The sequence below is a fragment of the Nannobrachium achirus genome, assembly GCF_963921795.1.
Source record: "Nannobrachium achirus genome assembly, chromosome: 13".
NCBI lineage: Eukaryota > Metazoa > Chordata > Actinopteri > Myctophiformes > Myctophidae > Nannobrachium > Nannobrachium achirus.
Window position 1 is genome coordinate 31,765,110 of NC_137833.1, and position 22,211 is coordinate 31,787,320.

A 22,211-nucleotide genomic window follows, 5' to 3' on the forward strand; every position below is an offset into this window, starting at 1 on the left:
AATAGGCTAAATAATTTAATCATTTCCAGTATTTAAAAAGCATATTGAATAAATTGGTGGACTACTGCTTGCTTACATAAGTGCTGACTGAACGTATAGCCTATGTTGTGAAAATAACAAATAGTAGCACTGCACATTTTGCAATTTGCTCTATTTCCACCAATCTTTATGCTGGCTGCTGTAATGGTGGAATTGGCCCCCAGGGGTCACTCAGTAAGAAAATAACACCCCACCTAGATTACGGAACCACTTGCATTATCTGTCTGTCTTGTCATATACTATACGTGACCTGACCAGTATAATTATTTGTGTGCTTTTACAATATATCTATTTCACCTTTTCAACCATTGAAAAGCCATCAACTATCTAGGCAACCACAATGGATGCTAGGCCTGCTATCCCATAACAGTGAACATTTAATATAAATGCAATCTAAAACTAATTCACTTCAAAGACAAAAGATTAATAAAAAACTCAAATAGCATGTCACATGTGTTGCAATGTAAATTCTGTATGATCACTGCTAGATTGTGAATACACTATGCACCAATACATTACTTGAACACTATGAATACATATGGGGCAGCAAATGAACAAAATGATACAGCTGAGATGTTTTATGATAAGGCAATTTATTATGTATTTCAGTAATACATCTCCCAGGGGTCTAGCACATTTTAAACAGTTGCTTGGCTGATACAAACAAGGCAGTCCAATCTACATTTTCTGAGAGACAGAATGAATAGAGACTGGAGTGGATCTGGTTCATAAATCAGCAAGACATTTGTAAGAGATCCACTACAAGCAATCGGCATACAAAGCAGAGATCGCCTACACACATAGATAAGTTACATAGTCATGACGCAGGAAATAATGTATGACAAAGGGCAGTCCGTAAGTCACAACAACAACAACAACAAGTGTTTAACTTGACCATGTTTTGGTAGTGTTCAGATGACTCAGGTGGTCCGTGATGTACTTGTGTTCGGGAAACTTCCTGCGGAAGTTATTGTCCCTGATGTTCTGCCACCTCTGAGCTCTCCGCTCCGCAGCGTGGCCAAACTCCTGCTCCCGAGTCATGTACGGCCTGCTGATCCAGTACTCATTCTCGGCCTCGCGCTCCAGCGCCGCCAGCATGTTGCGTTTCATCTGCCACGTGATGGGTCGAAAACGACGGTACTTCCCAATCCACTGTTTCCCCGGGACACCTTTCCGCAGCAACGCCAGAGTCAGAAACATGATGATGGATGATGTCTGGAAAGGCAGAACACAGTAACGACATTTGAGTGACAACAATAACTAAAATCATCAGTATTCAAGGTTAATTTTATTTATTGTTAGTGTTACTTGTATACTGGTACATAAAGAGTACAATTGTTTTTCCTCAGACATTGCTATCCATTTCTAACTTAGAGTGTACACGCTTAGGCCTACATGTATTTGAACATGAGTGTGGATCAGTCAATGATCCACACTTTTAAATGTTTTTGCTTATGAATGTGGGCAACATTGAAACTACATTGTCATGTATTGTACTGTATTGTGCAGATCCCTAGAATGGCTGATAATAATAAATGATAAAGTAACTAAGTAGATTTAATTAAGTACTGTACTTAAGTAACATTTTGAGGTATTTGTACTTTACTTGAATATTTCTAATACTTTTACATCTACTCCACTGTATTTCAAAGGCAAATATTGTACCTTTACTACACTAGAATGATTTTACTTCAGTTACTAGTTACTTTGTGCATTTCGATTATTACTATTACATTATAACCACGTCAGCATACTCTATATTCGTTTAGGCGATTTAAGATCTACAAACTCACAATTGCGAGCTTGTAGATCTGCTATTTTCTAAATATTTTAATACATTCGAAAACTTGAAATGGGAGTTTATGGGTCATTCTGCTTAAGTACTTATGCCAATACCTTGGTACTTTTAATCAGTTAAATTCGAATTCCAGACATTTACTTGAAACTGAGTAGGCCTACAGAGTAGCCTACATGCAATACATTGCATTATTGATACTTTTCACACCCATTCTACAGCCACTCTGACCATGACATGATGTGGACATCTGATACAAAACTAAACCCCAGCAGCGTTTGTTAGCTAACAGATAGCTGTCCTGACTCCTGGCCAAGGACATCTGTCATTCAGCACAACCGTAAAATAAATCACATAGCGGTTCATTACCTTACAGTTTAAACGGATGACGTTTTCTCAATATGAGCAGCTTTTGTTTCCATTCAATGACTGTTTATATTATAATTCCAAATCGTGCCAAATAAATGCACGACCGTGCATCTAAAGCTACTTCTGGGTCACGTGACATCTACGGCACGTGTTAGGGATCAAACAACAGACAGACCCACTTGAACAATTCCCCCGGGTAACCGGTCTTCTCGCCAAAAATCAAAGTCGCCAAATTTGCGGGACATGTCGCCGAAGGCAGGTCGCCAACCAGACACGGACATCTCGCAAATTCACTGAGTCAGCTCGCCAACCAGTAGGGAATAACCCGTGAATGATACACGTTCATGGAGGCTTATTCAAGAGCACAAGTGTTTAAGAATGAAGAGTGTTGTGTGTGTGTGGAGGCTTATTCAAGAGCACAAGTGTTTAAGAATGAAGAGTGGGGTGTGTGTGTGTGTGTGTGTGTGTGTGTGTGTGTGTGTGTGTGTGTGTGTGTGTGTGTGTGTGTGTGTGTGTGTGTGTGTGTGTGTGTGTGTGTGTGTGTCTGTCTAGTCATTCAGCCCTATCTATTTGTGTTTCTTCTAATATTGTCCAGCCATATTGTCTGTGGCAAAAATGTAATGTCCACCACAAGCCTATACAGGTATATATTGTTGAAAATGTGTTATTTTCAGGGATTATATGAGTCTTTCACACATTTAATTTCAAGATTATCAAATGGTGGTCCTCACAGTTTTCCTTCAGAACGACTCCTATAACAAAAGACACATATAATTTATCAAATACTGCCCCCTACTGACAAGATGAATTCCAATCTGTCACCTTTTGTTCTCAAAAGCACTTTGCACCTTCAATGAAACATCCAATGAGGTGTTGATTAATGGGTCATGCGCCTGCATTATGCAATGACCCATAAGTATGTGATATTGTGCTATTATGTAGCTACATTCCATGCACAAAGAAAAGCAGAAGAAAGAAAGAAATAAATCCAGCGTCCATCAAGTGAAAGCTGTTTGTAGACTATAATATGTTAAAGTATATTAAGTAAATGGTTATAATAATGCTGCTGTACTTGAGTAATTCCAATTTTCAATACTTTTACTTCTACTCCACTACATCTCAGATCCAAATATTGTACTTTTACTCCACAACAATTTTTGAAAACTTGAGTTACTAATTACTTTGCCGATAAAACCCTAACCCCATTTTATACCTTGGATATTTGAAAATAGCCGATCTTCAAGCTTGTAGATCTGCTATTTTCAAACATTTAGTAGGCCTACTTTTACTTTTGGTACTTAAACCTACATTTTGATGCCAATACTTTTACTCAAGTATATTTTGAAATCTGGACATTTACTTGTAACAGAGTAGGCCTACATCTACAGTGCAGTATTGATACTTTTACTTAAGTACAACATGTGAGTACTTTTTCCACCACTGTTTATATCACAGTACGTGGCTTAGGGGTGAGCCATCCAAGCTGTTTTGGCGACCTGTCCTTGGAGCATTTGGCGAGGCATCCTAACCCACGGGGCGACATGCCCACGCTAGTTGGCGAGCTGCCCTAGAAAATTCATTTGCGTCATTTGTCGAGTTGGAAATTTGGCGAGAGGACCTGTATTCTTCCCCCGACTCTATTGCAAAAACTGGGTCTGAGCGCCATCTACCGTCAAGGATGGGTCTAAGAATATATCTACTGTATGTTCACAGTTCGAGGGCGACTACAAGAACAAGACAGTACACAAGTTAGTCTGCAGTTTTTTGAGAAATCTTATCTTTGCCTGACTCACCTTTCGAAACTAACAGTGATGGAAAATATACTTTTTTTTTTTTTTACTAAAAGTTTTGATTCATTAAGACCTAAATTTGAAGTTTGCATAGGATTAGGAAAAGGTACAGGACAATTATAGGCTACAGTTAACTGATACACAAGGTCATAACTAAAAGGATAAACACACAAGAAAGAGGTTTGTGTTTTTTATTTTCATCTTTATTTTATTATTTTTTAATTGGGGTCCCTTTTTAAAAACCTATCAGACAAATAAAACAGAACTATGCAAAAAATATAGTCATATTAACAAAATAATATTATGGGCCCTACAGTAAAAAATAAATAGATAAATAAAATAAACAGGGGAAGATAAAATATACTGCAATGTTACGTAAGTAAAAAGTCCGTAATTTTAAATTTACTTTAGTAAAACATAAATGTAGCCTACAGTTAGGCCAACTTTACGCCACTGTCCATTTCTCCCCATTTCTCTCATGACTCTTGACATTTTCTACTCTGATCAATAAAGGCATATCTGTCAACAATAGGCTAATTATTATAATAGGATAGGATATGAACTTGAGACTGAGCACTCCTACTGATCTTTGCTCCTCCCAGCCTTTGGGTGATTAGGCTGTGTTTCAGTTGTATTGGAAGCAAGCGAAACTGAGAAGATGATCGGAATGTTTGCCTTGACGTTGTTTTCAGCGACTTCGTGGACACTCATTATTCTGTTTTTTACTCTGCTGTTATTGTGAGTATAAATTAATCCTTCTTCCGCCTTTACTTGAACTCTTGTTTTGCATTCCCCAAATTGCGCAGTAGTAGCCATGTGAAACATGACGGATCGTATCTCACGACCGTCATGGCACGGCCTGAACCTCCTATTGAGCACGTTTGTCAATTTGCCACGTACGTCTGCCCAAACGTTCAAATTTAAAAAATAAAGTGCTTACCGAAGGCTTGCTGATGTTACAATATGGTACGTTTAAGCAGAATTACCATTGCCTTCCGTATTGCTTAATAAATAGCATTTTAATCCGATCGATCACCACAAAGCTGTACTGTATCAGAGTGCAGTATACCCCCCAATCGATGGGGTGGCGTAGTTGAAACTCGAAAGATCCGAGAAAATGGTCGATCTTTTTATTAAACAATACGGAAGATACGGGTAATTCTGATTAAGCGTAACATATTGTGACATCTATGAGTCTTCAGAAAGCACTTTATTTTTCAAATCTGAACATTGTGTTTTGTCGTAAGTGGCAAATTGGATAAACTGCTCAAAACCTAGTCGATGTGGATGATGGTTGCATAACTGTCATCAGGTTCCATAACTGTCATCAGGATTAGTTGCGCAGTTGACCAGTTGCCATTAAGTCTGACAATAATTACGGGTATCCTGCTTGCTGCTTTTGTGTCGTCTAGATATAGTCTTTGGCCATATTATGGCTTTTACAAAAAGCTGGGAATTCCTGGACCAACGCCCCTTCCTTTCGTGGGAACTCTGGCATACAGCTTGAAAAAAGTAAGTGATCTCTCTCAGTCCAAACACCAGTTCAGCCTGATGGGAATTATTTGTGAATCGAGGTGACTTTTGGCCTACTTCTATCAGATTACATAATGCCATGGACATTTCCAGTTAGGTCGAAGGGTCAAGCTTTTTTAAATGGCTTTTTGGCATGGCATGTTGAATAATAATAATAATAATAGGCCTAATAATACGGGTAATAATAATAATATAATTATAATAATTACCACTATTATTATCAAGTTCACCCAAAAACAATTAATATTATTTTCTGAACTCTTACGTTTTCTTATTTTTATTGTAATAGTATGCTACTACTATTGCTATCACCATTGTCACTGTTACAATGTTTTGACATTTCTGCATTCTCTGCCTATAACCTGTAATACTAAAACTATTATTCCTGAAATGCTGTAGGGCATTGAGCGTTTTGACTGTGACTGCTATAACAAGTATGGGAAAGTGTGGGGGTAAGTTTAATTGATTCTACAGTTTGTAATTGTTTGTCTAAATTCACAGAATGCTAAAAGAATTGAGCAACAAACTCCTTGAAAATTGACCCATCCATTTTGAGTGTGAATATTAATACACAGTCCATGTAAAAAAAAGTACATGTACACTTGACTGTTTTTCCCGCTGTCTTATATATTTTATATACTGTGTGTGTGTGTGTGTGTGTGTGTGTGTGTGTGTGTGTGTGTGTGTGTGTGTGTGTGTGTGTGTGTGTGTCATATACTGTTTTCGATAATATCCTGTTGATGTTGCAACAGCAAATACCTTAAAAGTAAAATTTACCAAATAATTAAAACATAGCAGATCTACAAGCTCACAACATGTCACATTGCAAGCTTATACTGTAGATCTGTTATTTTTGCAACTTGTGTGTGACACTGCAGTATGGTGAACTAGAACAATTACAGGAAAAAAAGTCTCCATATTTTATAACCTCTATCCTGCCCCACAGCAATGATATGTAAAAATACTACTTAACAAGAAGAACTTAACCAAGAGTAACCTGTGTGGTCCAGACTGTGGTTCAAAGGCAAATGGTAGCCCTAGCCAAAGGAGTATGGGTCCGTAGTGTCAAGGGAGTGCTGGAGGTTGCTCCCTGTCCTGGAGGTCAAGAGTCTTGAAGGAATAGTCTTGGAGAGGTCAATATCAAAGAGTTGAGGCCTGTGTTTTATGCTACCTGCCAGAATGTGAATGTCATCCCCATGATGTCACGATGAGTCAGAAATAAATATATCCATATAAGGATTTCCAATGTTAGCCATGCCCAAATATGGAATTCATGATGTCAGACATGGATGTGTCAGTCAGCTCCATTTATGGAATTCTAGATGTTTAATTGTACCCAAATATGGATAATAAGCCACACTATCACAAACCATTTTCTGTTTGCATCATTGCATGTCTATCATGGTGTTCATGTGTAGGACATTTGAAGGACGCAAACCAATGGTAATGGTGGCAGATCCTGAGATGATTAAAACTGTCTTGGTGAAGGAATGCTACTCCGCGTTTACCAACCGCAGGGTGAGATGGCTACACACACAGTATCATTATTCATACAACACTTCTGCAAGTCAGATGTTATTTGACACCAGTGATTGTATGTGTGCTTAGGTCATGGTATATTTTAGCTAATATTACAGCCACTAATAAAATATAGATTTTGCAACATTTCAAATGTACCTATTTATTTCCCATGTTTTTCCTATTGCCATAGCTATCATTGTCATCTACATATAACTCTGTATTTAAGAAGTTCTGTTCAGAAGTGTCTTTCATACAATTTGGTTAGCCTACAGCAGTGTTTACCAAACACAGGGTTCCGGTTGTGATCCATGGGGTTTGGTTACTTAGCTAGTTCTGTGTAACCGAGTGATTTCCCCCTGTCTATGCCCCTGTCTATGCCCTCTTTGCTGTCTCTCCACCACAGCACTAGTGGCATAAGAATAGGATGTATTCATCAGGATGCATTCAGATACATTTGGTGCTAATCACAGTATACTCCTGTTCACAGGACATGGATAAAGACTTTGTGGGGCCTATGGCAGATGGATTGACAGTAGTTAAAGATGAAAGGTGGAAGAGAATTCGGAGTACTATATCTCCATCATTCACTAGTGGAAGGTTGAAGCAGGTAATATTATATTTTGGTCCTAATACTGTATGTAGTGAAATGGCATGTGTCAATGGTCATTCACAAATTGACTCATCTTAAATCTTGGCTGTGAACATTCAGTGGTGAGAGTGCACTCTTCCCCCCACTTCTTTTCTCTCTTTGTGTATTCCTATGAGAGGAATGAAGATGCATGATACATACCCCACAATTGTACTAATATTTTCTTTTCTTTTTTTTCCTGTGAAGGTGTTCCATAATATACAGCAGTATGCAGACAGACTCGTTGAGACACTAGAGAAAAGGAATTTGGATGAATCCGTTGAGATTAAAGGGTACGTTTTCAAGCAGTATAAAGTACAAGTGCACCCAGTCGCCTTGTGCATATAGTAGGGTTGTCACAATAATGCCATTTTACTTGATGATTAATTGCCATTCAAATAATTGTGATTAATGATTTAATTTTATTTTGGCATTGAACATTGGAACATATAGACACAAATTACTGTTAAAAGTTACTGTTACTGTTAAAAGCCTTTTAGTCTTCGTAAATAAAAATTCCACAGCAGATACCACAAACAACAAATATAAAATATACAAAGAAATGACTGACATATTTACGGTAATAACTTTATACTTTCAATATAAAAAATTGTGGAAATAGCCGATCTTCTTGGGAAAAGGTGTTGATAGGTAAAATAAAATATATAAAAGCCATAAAAAAAAGAAACCCTCTGTTTTGTTTCAGGTTCGTGGGGCCCTACAGTTTAGATGTTGTGACCAGCGCGTCGTTTGGCGTGGATACGAACTCTGTCAACAACCCAGATGACCCTCTTATCAATCACGTCAAGAAAATTGTGAACATAAGCGATAGAATATGGCTCTTTATTGCCATGAGTATGTACTGTAGTCTGATTTTCAAATTACACAATAGCATCAATAGTGAATTATGTCTTTGACAATCCAAATGTCTATGAAGCATGTTTTGCCACATTCTTGTGTGTACCTTGAATACACACATGTAAATTGTAGACATTATGTTATGTAGATAGGGGATGTTAAGGGTGTAAATGGTTGTGTAGTTTCAACACGTAAACAGGTTCAGATCTGTTAAGAAAGTTGAAGTGATGTTGAATTTGGTAAAATGCTGATAACCAATTCTTTCTCTTTTCAGTGTTTTTCCCCTTCTCATCCCATCTTTTTAAGCTCTTGGGTGTTTCACTATTCCCGAAAGACAGTGTGGACTTCTGCTGGAATATCATCAAGAGATTTAAAGGCCAGCATCACGAAGAGAAGTCTGTAAGCCTCACTAATTAACTTTACTAGCACCACGTTGTCGTAACTTTTGGTATAAGGGGGGTGTAAGGATGTAACATTGTATTTGTTGTCCAGAGTCGAGACTTCCTACAGCTGATGATTCAGAATGAGATACCAGATACTAAAGAACTACTAAAGAATGAGCAGCCAAGCAAAGGTACAGTATGATGGTATAATTTCCAATAACATTTATTTTCTTCCACTATATTTAATCCATTCTAACCTCTTGAAAATACATAACAAAAGCCTTTTTGGCATGCCACCAAGCTGTGGGTGTCAAATTGTTTGTGTGTGCGTGTGTGCGTGTTTAGTAAAGCTTCTTTTTTTTTTTTTGCTACAGGAATGACTGAAGCTGAGATCCTCTCCCAGTCCTTTCTTTTCATCTTTGGTGGTTATGACACAACCAGTACCACTCTGAGCTTCATCCTTTACAACCTGGCAACCAACCCTGATGTACAGCAGACTTTGCAGGAAGAAATAGATGGCAGTGTCCCAAAAGATGTAATTAAACATTATGTTGTAAATATTTTACATTTGGTGTCAGCTCCCTCAAGTGTAACTGAATAGTTCTCTCAAAAATATTAATTCTGTTACTATCTACTCACCCTCATACCACTTGAAACACAGATGAAGTGTCTTTGTCTACATTACACAGGGAGTTTGCCAGCGCAAGAAGTAGTCTATAAGTGAAGTTAATGCTACATAGTTATTTTTAATTAACTGTACTTACAGCTATTATGCTCTGCTTCAGAATGTCGAATACCAATATCAGTGTAAGTTCGCTGTATCCATCACATACAGCACATATCCTGTCTGCTCATTTATTACATCTACCTATTGGCTCCAGGCTCCTGTTTCATATGAGGGTTTGAATGACCTACAGTACCTGGATCAGGTCATTTGCGAGTCTATGCGTTTGCTTCCTACCGCACCTCGGCTGGAGAGGATGTGCAAAACAGCTGTCCAAGTCAATGGCATCACCATCCCTGAGAGCACCCTGGTGGGGATCCCTGTGATGGCCTTACACAAGGACCCACAGTACTGGAACAACCCTGAGCTCTTCCAACCAGAAAGGTATCAACATGCTTTTTTTTTTGCTTTTTTTGGGGGGTCAAGGAACCATCTAAAAAGAGAAGGATATTGTGTCCTTACAATATGTCAATAAGAACAAACAAAAACAAACAAAACACGCAGAAGAAAGGTGGCACAATTGGTAATTTATTTAACCAACTAAAAATTGCTGGTGCATTTATAACGACTCATTGCAATTGTTGCAAAACTGTTCTCACTAACTTAAAGGGATTGTACACCCAAAAAATTATAATTTGTTCATTACTCGCCAATTGTTGAAAGTACCGTAGCTTTTGTTTTTAAACTGCATGCCTTCACAAAGAACGTGAATACCAAAATGGTAGACAATAAAATTTGTTTAGGGGCTTTTACCTTTATTGACAGATTACAGTAGACTGACAGGAAATCGGGGGAGAGAGAGAAGGGGAGTGACAAATAGCAAAGGTCTTCAGGATTGGGAGTCGAACTCGCTTTGTTGTTTTGTAAAATGTTGTTGCTGATTGTGGGGGCATGCAAGATGAAACATTTGCCATCAAATATTCACGGCAACAGGAGGATTGAATTGATACTAGTCATTCTTTTTGCATTTGCAGGTTCAGTAAAGACAACAAGCACAATATAAACCCATACGTCTATATGCCCTTTGGAATCGGTCCTCGTAATTGTGTTGGGATGCGCTTTGCTGTCCTGGTCATGAAGATGGTACTTGTACGTCTCCTGCAGACTTATATGGTGGAGACCTGCAAAGATTCAATAGTGAGCTTATAATTGCACTAAAATGCACATTTCATACAGCTTTACCACATGTGGTTTAGAGTATACAGGTTTTTAGAAGGAATAAATAATATACCTAGTGATTTCACTAAAGTTAAACCAGACCTGGTGTATTAATGTGTTTGTAAAAAAATGCATACTCTCTGGGTCCTGATTTTAACTCTGTGTTCTTCTTTCAGGTTCCCTTGGAGTTTAACAGTTTTTTCCAGCCAGTTAAACCAATCCAACTGAAGTTTGTTCCGAGAAACGCTAATTAAGGAGAAGCAGTTCTCAGGGCATCTACAAATATGTCTAATGTCACTCTCTGATGATAGCTAAAAAAAGATGAAAGCTACAAACACTACAAATATAATTCAACCAAGGATAAAATTCTACAATGGCTGGTAATATTTTGTATGGTTTAAGTAGGATATCGATCTATAAAATGGTTGGTCTGTGTGTGTGTTTGTCTGGAGCTAATTTTGCAACCCGTTGGACAGATTAGCACCACACTTGGTATGCACACTACCAGTAAGCCAACTTAGTACCATGGTAACACTTGCTATGCATTCCATCTCTATACTTTGTTATAGACATACTTATAATGCATTATAATCTGCTTATAATTCTGTATAATTATAGTTTTATAATGCTTTTCATAATAGTTCATAACAATCAAAACACATTATGAAGCCTTTTATAATTATTCTTATGACGTTTCATAAAATGAAATATAACTAATAAAGTCAAGTATTATAATACGTCATAATTGCGGGCACTGTGGTGTTTTGCAGTGATCCATGTTGGGTCCTTTATTGTGGCACACACACACGCACGCACGCACGCACGCACACACACACGCACGCACGCACTGACACACACACACACACACACACACACACACACACACACACACACACAGACACACACACACACACACACACACACACACACACACACACACACACACACTACAAACCTATAGAGATTTTGCACAGTTGAAGTAGGAAGATGTATTAAAGCTATGAGAAACATAATACACTGATCATTACGGCGGGGGGGGGGGGGAATCCAGTTTCCAGCAATTATGAAGTATTTTATAATTCCTATCGCTACATAGAGCCATTGGCGGCTTTGGAGATATACCCCGTTCCATGTGGAACCTGAGATCCACATGATTCAATTTGTTATCTCAAACACCAATTAACATTAGACTAACAAAAACATATTTTTGGATGTGTTATAGGCTAATTAAATATGTGTTCTGCATTTCTCAGTTTTGTTTTGTCAGTTATATGAAACAACATGTACACCTATGAGGGTACTGTTGTGCTGCATGTGGTCATCCGTAGATCAGCACACCAGTGGCAGTATCACAACAGTAGTGTATTACTGTAATTATACCACAGTTTCATAATTAATATTCCAGAACAAAAACTACTTTGATGTCAACAGACTATGTCTTTTCATATGAAAAACCTGGCAATAAACACTTTGAACATGTACTTTCTTTACAGCATGGCTCTGCACTCTCTTAATTAATGTGTCTCTGTGTCTCTTTGTGTGTCTGGAGATAATCCCCCTAGACTAGGTAAATTATTGTGTAAGCAATCCAATTGTTGGGGAGCAGTGTTTCAACTGTGGAGACACCGTAAAGCTATAGGTCCTGTCTTTAAAAAGAGATTACTACCCCAAAGAGGCTTGACAAAACTAGAGCCTTGTCATTGAAATGAAATGGTTACCATGTCTGTTCAATGTCCTCGATGGTTTCTGGTAGCCGCACATTAAGTGTTTCTGGCAGGAGCAAGGACACCAGGCCACACATTATGGCAACTGAGCAGATGATGATCTCTGGGAGAGGTTTCCATACAGTGTGCAAAAGAAGAGTGAATGGTGCTATTGAGACGCCTAGACGACCAATGAAGCTGGTATAGCCCACGCCATTTTGCCTAGAGTAAGAGGAGAAAGCATTAGTAGCCTGTATCTTTTTATTTTATATTTAATGATAGAACAGAATGGATTTGTCATGTAGGCCGATCCAATGGCGATCCATCCTTGTGTGTCATCAACACCTATCCGACTTCTTTCAAAAGAAGAGCTTTCTGGACTCTTCCAGAATAATGTGGCTCTCATGCTTATACTCTCAAAATCACAGCCTATATGCTTAGACTACTGACGGTAGTTTTTAATACAACAAGTGTTTGGCATGCATCTGTGACTGTAGTTAAGTTGATTTAGTTGATGGATATGATATTAATACTAACACAGATGAAAACCAAGCAGCAGACATTCTGACTGGTGGTGGATACGGAATGCTTCCTACTGGAGAAGGAAATAGAATAGAAGCCTTGCTGGTAGATTTGGTAATGACTTGTTGAAATGCACAGCAATGACTGACCTTACAACGGTCGGGTAAAGCTCTGTTGTGTAGAGGTAAAGGGTAGTGAACGCAGCTTCCGACAGGCCTTTTCCAATTATGGCCACAATGATACGCACAAGCCACAGGTCTGTATAGAACATTAGACCATAAATGTGAAAAATGTAATTACATCATCAAAACATTCTGATTAATGTATTAATACTGCAGGATAGTTTTGGTTTGGTACGTTATTTGCAGCCTCAACTCTGTCATAGTCTACTGTGACAATGAATTGAGAACACTTACACACAAAACAATCCAAAACTCTGTCTCAGTGTTTTGTTAAACATAACTAGAAAATATATGTGAAATATTGATATAACCTTTAGGTATTAAGAGGTTTATAAGAATGCAGGTTCCTGTAAGTAAAAGAGTGCCAGCCTGGCACTTTCTCCGCCCAATGATATTGAGAAAGAAATAGGTCATGAGTTTGGCAGGCACTTCAATAGCAGCGTAGATGAAGTGGGTGAGGTAGATGTTCAAACCAAGTCCAGTGATGTTCAGGGCGATTCCATAGTATGTTGATGCTACTCCATACCTGCAAAGTAAGGCATCTGTCATGAACACCAAACCTTTTGTTGTTGTTGTTCTTTTAATCCAGATTGTTCACTTAAATCTGAGAGACTGACCTGCAGAGGTCACATAATTGTATTGCATTATTCACCTTTGGAGAAATATTTTTGTTCTGGATTGATATCCTTGGAAACCTTGGTGCAAATAGAGCACCATTTTCCTGTGCTCTTTACAAATACAAAGACTAGCATAGTTGCATGCATACCATAAACTATTTATTAAAAAGTTCATTTTGAAATGAGTCACAGGGTCACCGGGTGCTTACACTAACGAAAATTACTACAAATAAATACATAATTAATAATATTTTGTTAAAATAAGTGTTAATTATGTCTTTATTCTGATGGCAAAATGTGCTATTGACTTAGTGTTCAGTAACAGTGACTCTCAGCTCTTTAGTACACAGAACATGCGGTTTCAGGTCATGATAAAACATTTATCCAATCAGGAGAGACTAAAGTTTTCATACAGGATACAGTGTATCCCATGTGTTTATCCGATACATAATAAACAAGTGATATGTCAAGTAATGACAAAGAATTGAGCAGACAAAATTGGAACTGGAACACTAAAAACAATTGAAGCTGGGTAAAAAGAAAGAAAAGGGATACCCACCAAACAATGCCAGTCAGTAGACACAACTTTCTCATCTTTGGTGTCTTAACTAGGTCAAGGTAAGTGTATGTCCTGTCATGGTTTTTCAAGGTCTCTGTATTGGAGAGGGTCTGAAAAAATTATTAAAACTAGCCCTTACCCGTTCAAAGATATGAGCTCCAAAATGATGTGCAGTGTGTGGGTTATGGGATGTGCACTGTGCATACAGTATATGAGGGATGGAAAGTAACTTTAACTGGTGCTTGCATGATAATATGTAGGAGCATCAATGTAAGAAATACCCGTTTCGTTTAATGGCTAACCCCCCCCCCCCCCCCCCCCAGCCCGCCCGCCCGCCCGCCCGCCTGCACACACACACACACACTCCCCCCCCCCCCCCCCGTGTGTGTGTGTGTGTGGGTTTGTGTGTGATTGTGCATGGCCTGAACAACAGCGCCCCTCCCTTAACATGTGTGGTGACAAAAGGTACTGTAGGCTAAATAGATATAGATACACCATAAAAATGCTATTATACAGAATACGATTTGTGAAAGTGACAAACGGCCTTCACAGTTATGTCAGGTGTGTTCATATGCTGATGGTGATGCGATTTCAGATCAATTGCTCCAGCCACCGAGGAGAAACGCTGGGACACTCAGACACTCAGACATTCGCTAAATTATATGTTAGATAATAATAATTGCAGAACATTTTTATTGCAAAATACAATTCAAACTACAATCACGGTTTGTTGCTATCCCCAAACAAGGCTTGTTGCTATCCCCTATACTACATGGAAGCTCTTGATATTACACTTTTAAACTTACTGTTGCAAATGTGAATAATGAAACCGCATGTCATGTCATTGTCTTGCCTAAAATATTAACAGAAACTGTTTTTGTTGGACTGTATATGTGAAAAATCTATCTAGCCTGCATGTAAGGTTTTATTGATTGTAGGTAGAGTAAGTTTCCAATTGAAAAAATAAGAAAAGAAAAAGAAAAAAACATCTATCAACCAATCAAATTGTGTGATTTGACCAACCAAATTTTATATTGGGAGGTATCTGACATTGTCAGATACACTGACAATGTCAATCCATACAAAAACAAAAACATGTACGTTTATGTGTTTTACTATTTATAGCCTCAGATAATCAAACTCTTCTTGATAATGTATACTAATGTTAAGAGAAATGTCTCTGTTTGGAACTTACCTCTAATTTAACTCTGGACACCTTTCCTCTCTTGTTGATTTGTGAACATCTGTCCAGATAAAATTGTGCCCTGTCCACTTTACCGTTGGCTAAAAGCCATCTCGCAGATTCTGGAACCCACCTGCAATTATAAAAGATATGATGTGTGCAGAGAGCAACTAGTGACAGCACAATGACTGTATTTTGTAGCTTGGCTTCCAAATGACATGGAAATGGGCGTCCATACCCAATAAAGATGTGTCTCTTGACAAACAATGTTTGGATTATGGACACATAATATGGAAACACAAAAGTTGCTTACCACCAAGTTAAAACAGCAATAGCCATAGGAGCGGTAATAGTGATAATGAGCATCCGCCAGTCATTCACTAGATATGCAAAGACTGCCAACAGCATATTACCGACTGACCAGCCCAAGCCTCCAATGACACCAATGAATGATCTATGATCAATGTCCACCCACTCGACGCCTGGATGGAGGTTAAAGCATACGGACAGAATCTCAAATGTACATTTTACTATGAGTTAAGTGGCTACTTAAAGGGATATTTCACTTTCAAACACATTTAGGGTCATTATAACGATATATATATATATATATCTGTCACAGTTTTTTTTTTGAGTTTCAGTGAAATTGAGAACAGGAGCGCTCATCGTGTGGCGCGGGGCGGAACAAGCGGTCGCTTTGATCCACAACAACGACAACGTAGCGTTGGCAGGAATGATAATGACATATTACAGTGATAGCTAAATTAAGCCTCTAAATAGTTACGTTATTTGACCTGACTGAGCCCATTGAATAGAATGTCTAGTATGTACTGCTAACAACACTGTCACCACCTCATAGGATTTGAGGAATATTTGACTAAGATTAAATATTATGTCATGTCACGTTAGTAACAGTGAATGATTTCTGAGGGAAAATCTCTGACCATACCCTCCTTGTTAACAATAGGAGCCAGAAATTGTGATAACCATTGTTTTGTAGACCTTATCGATCACTTATCAACCCATTCTGAATACAGTATATAATATAAAATGTTTGATGGTTTACAAGGTTTTTGCCTTATTTTCCCTCTGTATTAACACTAATAGCGGAGGACATTCTGTGTATCCTTCTAGTTCTTGCTGCTACTTACAGAGAACAATGGAGATTATGGCGATTCCTGAATTTCCAAATCCAGTGAGGAATCTCGTAACTGCAAACATGACGTATGAGTTTGAGAAAGCACTGCATAAGCCAAATACAATGACCATGAGGTAAGCCACCAAAAGAGAGCTCTTCCTCCCAAACCTGTAAAAGAGTAAAATGTCAGTAAAAATATTGTTTAGACGATGTTGTCCCTGTATCAATAGCCTTATCAAAGTACTCAACCCCAGTAATTGAATCAAAGTATAGACAAAATAGGCCATTAGTGAAAGTTGTAATTGAGTTAAAGTACTGGACTAATAGCGAAAATACTTAATTATTCAATTAAGTATTTCCCCCCCTCCCCAAGCAGGCATTAAAACAGTCAATAATAATAGAAAATAGCTGGTCTACAAGCTCAAGCTTGTGAGCTTGATATCTGCAATTTTCACTATATTTGAAATAAGTGGTTAATTCATGTACTTTTTTTTCCTTCCTAGAAATGAGTTTGGAGTCAAAAGTACAATATTTGTCTTTGAAATGCATTTGAGTGAACTCAAGTAAACTACAGACGCTCAACAAATGCATTTGAATATACTACTCAAGTAAATGTAGTTACTGCCCATCACTGCAAATGTTTGACTGGACTTTTAAGAGAATGAATACTGTACCTATCACAGATAAAGCCGAAAGCTATTGCTCCAACCATCACTCCAAAGAAGAAGATTGTGCCTGTGGCTTCAGTCATGCCTTTTCGATCACACACAAGGTCCCACTTTCAAAGAAAAGTAACACACAGAGAATTCACTTATAGGCCTACTACTGTCCATGCTGTCATGAACCTCATGCACACTGGGTTTTCCTCCCACAACGAAACAGGATCCCACGATTTTGTAACCCATTTTTCACACAGTGTGTCAATTATCTAATGTAATCCTGGGCGCTACACTCCCTCTGCCAACTTGGGGAGACAACAGACTGACCTCATGCTTCCTTCCATGCATGAGGAGTCCAAGTTGCTTCTTTTTGCCTGACAGGAGGGAGTTTCCCCGGGTGGACGTAACGTTAAGGAACACGTTGTTCCAAACAGTTCCTTTCCCCTCCATCAGGTGCCCCGGCTGGCCAGGGGGAGGCAGTATAGAGACCAGGATTACTGCATGTTTTTTGTGAGGGTACCTACCTTAGGAGACATGGGGAGAACATGCAAACTCCACACAGAAAGGCCCTTTTGCCAACCCCACCTAGGGTAGGGGCACTGATAACACAGAGGAGAGAACACGCCCCCAGTGCCCCCCGCAGGAATGGAACCCAGGACCTTCTAGCTGTGAGGCGACAGCACTACCGACTGTGCCACCGTACCCCCCTAAAACAGGATTCTTTTTCATGATGCAACAGGGGCTAGTAGTGTTGCTAAAGAATTTGTCAGCTCATTGTGTCTAAAAAGACATATTTAGCCACTTGTACGCATGCCCCCACACACTGAAATCAAACTCGCTAAATTGACTAAAATGATAGAAAGAAGTAAATGAAAACATTTTAACACTCATCTTTTCTTTCCTCTATTACAATCTAAAATATGAACCCTTGCTGTAAAAAAAACAAAGTTGTCCTTTAAGTAAAACATGTGAGTACTCCACCACTGCTCAGAAGTCATATTTACCTCAGTGGCAAGAGTAGATTTGAAGGTTGTGTTATCATAAACCCATCCACTCCGACACGGGACCATGGATGCATTGGTGCCATCCAGAGCATTGGACAGGAGATGCAGCTGAGGCTCTGAGAACATCTGACAAGAGTTTGGACTCCCGTCCTCCCGCAGGGGAATGCTGATAGTCATTCTCTGCTCCTGACTCAGGTTCCTGAAGAGGTCCCCATCGTCATCCACCAGGACGCTGGTGTCACAGTGGTGAGATGGCACTGCTGCGATGAAGTTGTTCAGCAGGAAGTGACAGGGTAGAACTACTCGAGGGACGATCTGCAGCGCAATGATCAGGAACTGAAAGCGACCAAAGCCATCTGCTTCCTCCAGAAGGTTCTCAAACTTCATCTTCAGACTTAGTATGGAGGCTGTATAATAATATTACATTATACCATTGTACATTATCATCATTTGACATTTGACCATAAAAACATCAAAAGGTTAACTATGTGGATGACTCACAATGAGAATATTAATTAATATAGGCAGCAGTTGTTCTCAAAGTGGATTTCAGGGTCTCTCTGGGTTCCTTTAGGAGGGTCTACATTTACCCTTTCAAGTATGTAACTCTGACAAACGCACAGTGAACAAATTATACAAATGGAACCAAATTCCATTCGTATACTGTCAGAGTTAAGAAGATATTTTGAAACTTAAAGGTTTGAGAACCACTGATATACATACAGTATTGTTGAGAATATTGAGCGAAATTACTCACCTTTCAAGTACTTATTTAAACTGGATTAAAATGTCCTAAGATGATATACTGTATAGAGTATAGACACAGTGTCATCTGTGCTACCGTAGCGAGACAGGAGCTTGTCAGTGCAACAGAACTAGGGTAACAATGGCAAGACTACATGTCCACTGGCTTTTAAAGTAACTTCACCTTTAACAAATATTTCACAAGTGTGTCAACACTGATGAGTCTAGACCCTCTCTTCTGTAACGGACTGCCTGTCTGCCATTAACACATGGATAACGATTACCTTCTTCAAGTTAAATGAGTACAAGACACAGGGATGTAGTGTGGGGGGGGGGGGGGGGGGGGGGGGTACTACGGAGTGCCCACACTTCTCTCAAGTCAAGTCAGTTGATATTATATTTTCAGGTCGTTCTGACCCAGCAATTGGTTGAAATAGGCTCGCCAGCCGTGCTGAAATGAGCATGACTAACAGCAGATGGTAATATAAGATTTGAAAATGGATTAATTAATTGGAAATATCAGTTGTGGAGCTATTTTGCATGGGAAGTTTGGCTGATGATCCGGTCATCAAATTATTGGTTGAGAACCACTGGTCTAAGGCTATTTCTGCTGCCGCGCAGACCCGTTTTGTGCACACGCACGGACGCACGTGCGTGCACGGCACGCGCATGGGGAGTGCCCACACTTCCAAATTTAGCACTACAACACTGACAAGACAGACATACTCCTTGTTGGTCCCAGTACCCCAAACTCCACAAACAAAAAAATATGTGAAATCCGGAACCCTACCCTAGTAAAGTGTACGTTATACAATAAAATATCAGCTAGTTTTAAGGATTAAGACAAATGTTGGCTTCCTCCTTGCTAATGACTAATTTAGCCTAGGTGTGGCAAGGTTACCTTGCCAGGAAACATTTCCAATGTAGGCTATTGATAGAAAAGGCACAACAGAGTTACATGACAAACTGCATTGTCAGTTAAGCATCTTAAACTAGAATTATTCAAGACACATACCGTACAGGTATACCGTACAAACATTCAACCCTCTTCTTGACATATTAGAGACAAAACAAATTACATTACATTTTAGATATCTCTTCTTATCACTCCATAAATCAGAAAATAATGTCAACACAACAGGCATTAAAAACCCCATTTCATCATGTTTTTAGGAATAAAATGTGATGTAAATCAGTCTATGAATGATCCCTTCTGTACAAATCTTCAAGATATACTGTAGATATGAATAACACCTTTGGTGTATGTGAGTGCAACTGAAGTGGCGATTTTTTGCCCTGGGTATGAGGAAAAACGTCAAACTCCATTTTAACTATGATAGATTCACCAAAAAACCCCATCATTGGTTCTGGTGACTAATACTGCCCCCTCCTAATATCGAGGGCTTGGAGCGCAAAGGGCCTAAGTGACATTTTTTTTTTTTTCACAGGACAGCTTTCCATTGATTGCAATTTTAAAAAGAAATATGATTAATCAATCGATACTTTAATACAGATTAGGCTTCAATGAATGTATTTTAAATTATACCTTTTTAATGTTGTTTGTAGTTTAATTATTACAATGAATCAATGAAAAACTGTCCTGTGAAAAAAATGAAAATGTCACTTAGCCCCTTTGCGCTCCAAGCCATCGATATGTGAGGGGGAAATGTTTCTTTGATTAATCTTATATTTTATTTTTGTATTTTTCCTCCTGCCATGTCTCACCTTAAGCTAAGTTTTCAAATACAGTCTCATCCGTCAATGAAGTTTTGTATGTTACACAATGTGTTAATAATCGATATTCTTTCTGATATGTGCCATTCAGCACCATGGACAGCGTTAGGGTCAGCAAGCAGAATACAGAGAGATACGTTTGTGGGGATTTTGCAGATGTTTAATTTACCTTATTCCATCCATACTATGCAATGTTATTTTTATTAGACAACATTCCAAAGTCACAACAAATACAGAAAGAATCAAAAATGTATATGCCAGACCAGTAATAATATCAGATTCTAGTAATGCTTTAAAAACAACAGCCTGGAAAAACACAGTGGCATGAGTATAAATGTGAACATAAGCTACTGCTTTTTATGTCATGTGACTTATTTATTTATGGTATCTTACCTTAGGATGAACTCAAATAGATTTACAATTTCAGTTAGAGATTTGACAACAGTTCCACATCCATTAGCATTAGTTAATCTATCATCACTTATACGGTTGTCCTCAGATAACTTTGAACTTGTTTCAACATATAGAAAAACCTCTTATCTCAGGGGTCTTCAACGTTTTCAGGCCAAGGACCCCCTAGCTGAGAGATAGATGAAGCAGGGACCCCCCACTACATAATATATTGTATAAAATTGTGTTGCAGATTACAAATGTTCATAGATTTCTTGGACAGCTTAGACTTGTTTGATGTGTATTTTCAGACATTTAATGTTCCACTCAGGGATGCTAGTTGCTAGGGTTCAAGTGGTTAATGTAGAAAACATGATATAATCACACAACGATTTGGCGGCCACCCTGTAGTAATTCTGAGGACCCCCTAGGGGTCCCGGACCCCCTGATGAAGACCTGTCTTATCTGATGACATTGGTATTGTTGCATTTACCACCACTTGAACCCTATATCCTCCCTATTCAGACAAAATAGCCGTTTTACAAGCGGCTATTTTTACAAGAAAAACGAATTTTCCACAACGCTGATGATAGTCCTGTCAATCAAGCAGTTTGATTGACAGAACTATCATCAAGCTTTTCAAGCTATCTATGAAATCTATTAATAAAAACTTTAATATTCAACGCAATTTTATACAATATGTAGTGGGGGTCCCTGTTTCATCTCTCTCTCTCAGCTAAGGGCGTTTGGCCCTTTTCCTCATTCACTTACTGTAATCACTACTCCTCAAAGCTGCCACACACGCTGCTGCTTCTCTTTGGTTATGATGCATCTTTGATGGGGAAACAAAGTGATAAGGTCAAGGATTTTCTTAGCTGTAGTCTTGCCAGATGTATTCCTGTTTGCATGTTGCCTGTGCATACCGTGTAAAATATAAAATGATCTACAAGAAAATGGTCTGGAAATAATGTAGAACGG

General features: G+C 38.6%; 3 protein-coding genes across 3 annotated transcripts; 1 reads left to right on the plus strand and 2 right to left on the minus strand.

The window, feature by feature from the left end:
* Positions 1–665: 665 nt before the first annotated feature.
* mrpl57 (mitochondrial ribosomal protein L57) lies at positions 666–2,340 on the minus strand. The gene is made up of 2 exons (XM_080739900.1): positions 2,204–2,340; positions 666–1,254 (listed from the first exon to the last, which is right to left on the minus strand). Exon 2 carries the CDS (start codon positions 1,237–1,239, stop codon positions 925–927), a length of 315 nt encoding a protein of 104 aa, XP_080596026.1. The 5' UTR covers positions 1,240–1,254; positions 2,204–2,340; the 3' UTR covers positions 666–924.
* A 2,250-nt stretch (positions 2,341–4,590) lies between these two features.
* On the plus strand, positions 4,591–12,252 carry LOC308296620 (cytochrome P450 3A56-like). Its single transcript, XM_080739949.1, has 13 exons — positions 4,591–4,731; positions 5,406–5,505; positions 5,926–5,978; positions 6,945–7,044; positions 7,535–7,654; positions 7,883–7,968; positions 8,382–8,530; positions 8,808–8,932; positions 9,026–9,107; positions 9,291–9,451; positions 9,798–10,024; positions 10,615–10,777; positions 10,975–12,252. The coding sequence occupies exons 1-13, from the start codon at positions 4,652–4,654 to the stop codon at positions 11,050–11,052; spliced, it is 1,524 nt and encodes a 507-aa protein (XP_080596075.1). The 5' UTR covers positions 4,591–4,651; the 3' UTR covers positions 11,053–12,252.
* A 260-nt stretch (positions 12,253–12,512) lies between these two features.
* On the minus strand, positions 12,513–18,755 carry LOC308297265 (solute carrier family 22 member 7-like; the record flags this gene model as incomplete). The annotated part of the gene is made up of 6 exons (XM_080740680.1): positions 18,366–18,755; positions 17,377–17,480; positions 14,382–14,453; positions 13,517–13,731; positions 13,173–13,281; positions 12,513–12,723 (listed from the first exon to the last, which is right to left on the minus strand). Exons 1-6 carry the CDS (start codon positions 18,750–18,752, stop codon positions 12,513–12,515), a joined length of 1,098 nt encoding a protein of 365 aa, XP_080596806.1. The 5' UTR covers positions 18,753–18,755.
* Between the last annotated feature and the right edge of the window lie 3,456 nt (positions 18,756–22,211).

Bases quoted from the DNA above. Each gene is read 5' to 3' on its own strand.
- mrpl57 (XM_080739900.1), bottom strand. From the start codon at position 1,239: ATGTTTCTGACTCTGGCGTTGCTGCGGAAAGGTGTCCCGGGGAAACAG.
- LOC308296620 (XM_080739949.1), top strand. From the start codon at position 4,652: ATGATCGGAATGTTTGCCTTGACGTTGTTTTCAGCGACTTCGTGGACA. The intron at 7,969-8,381 runs GTACGTTTTCAA...GTTTTGTTTCAG, and splicing joins GAATCCGTTGAGATTAAAGG to GTTCGTGGGGCCCTACAGTT. The intron at 9,108-9,290 runs GTACAGTATGAT...TTTTTGCTACAG, and splicing joins GAATGAGCAGCCAAGCAAAG to GAATGACTGAAGCTGAGATC.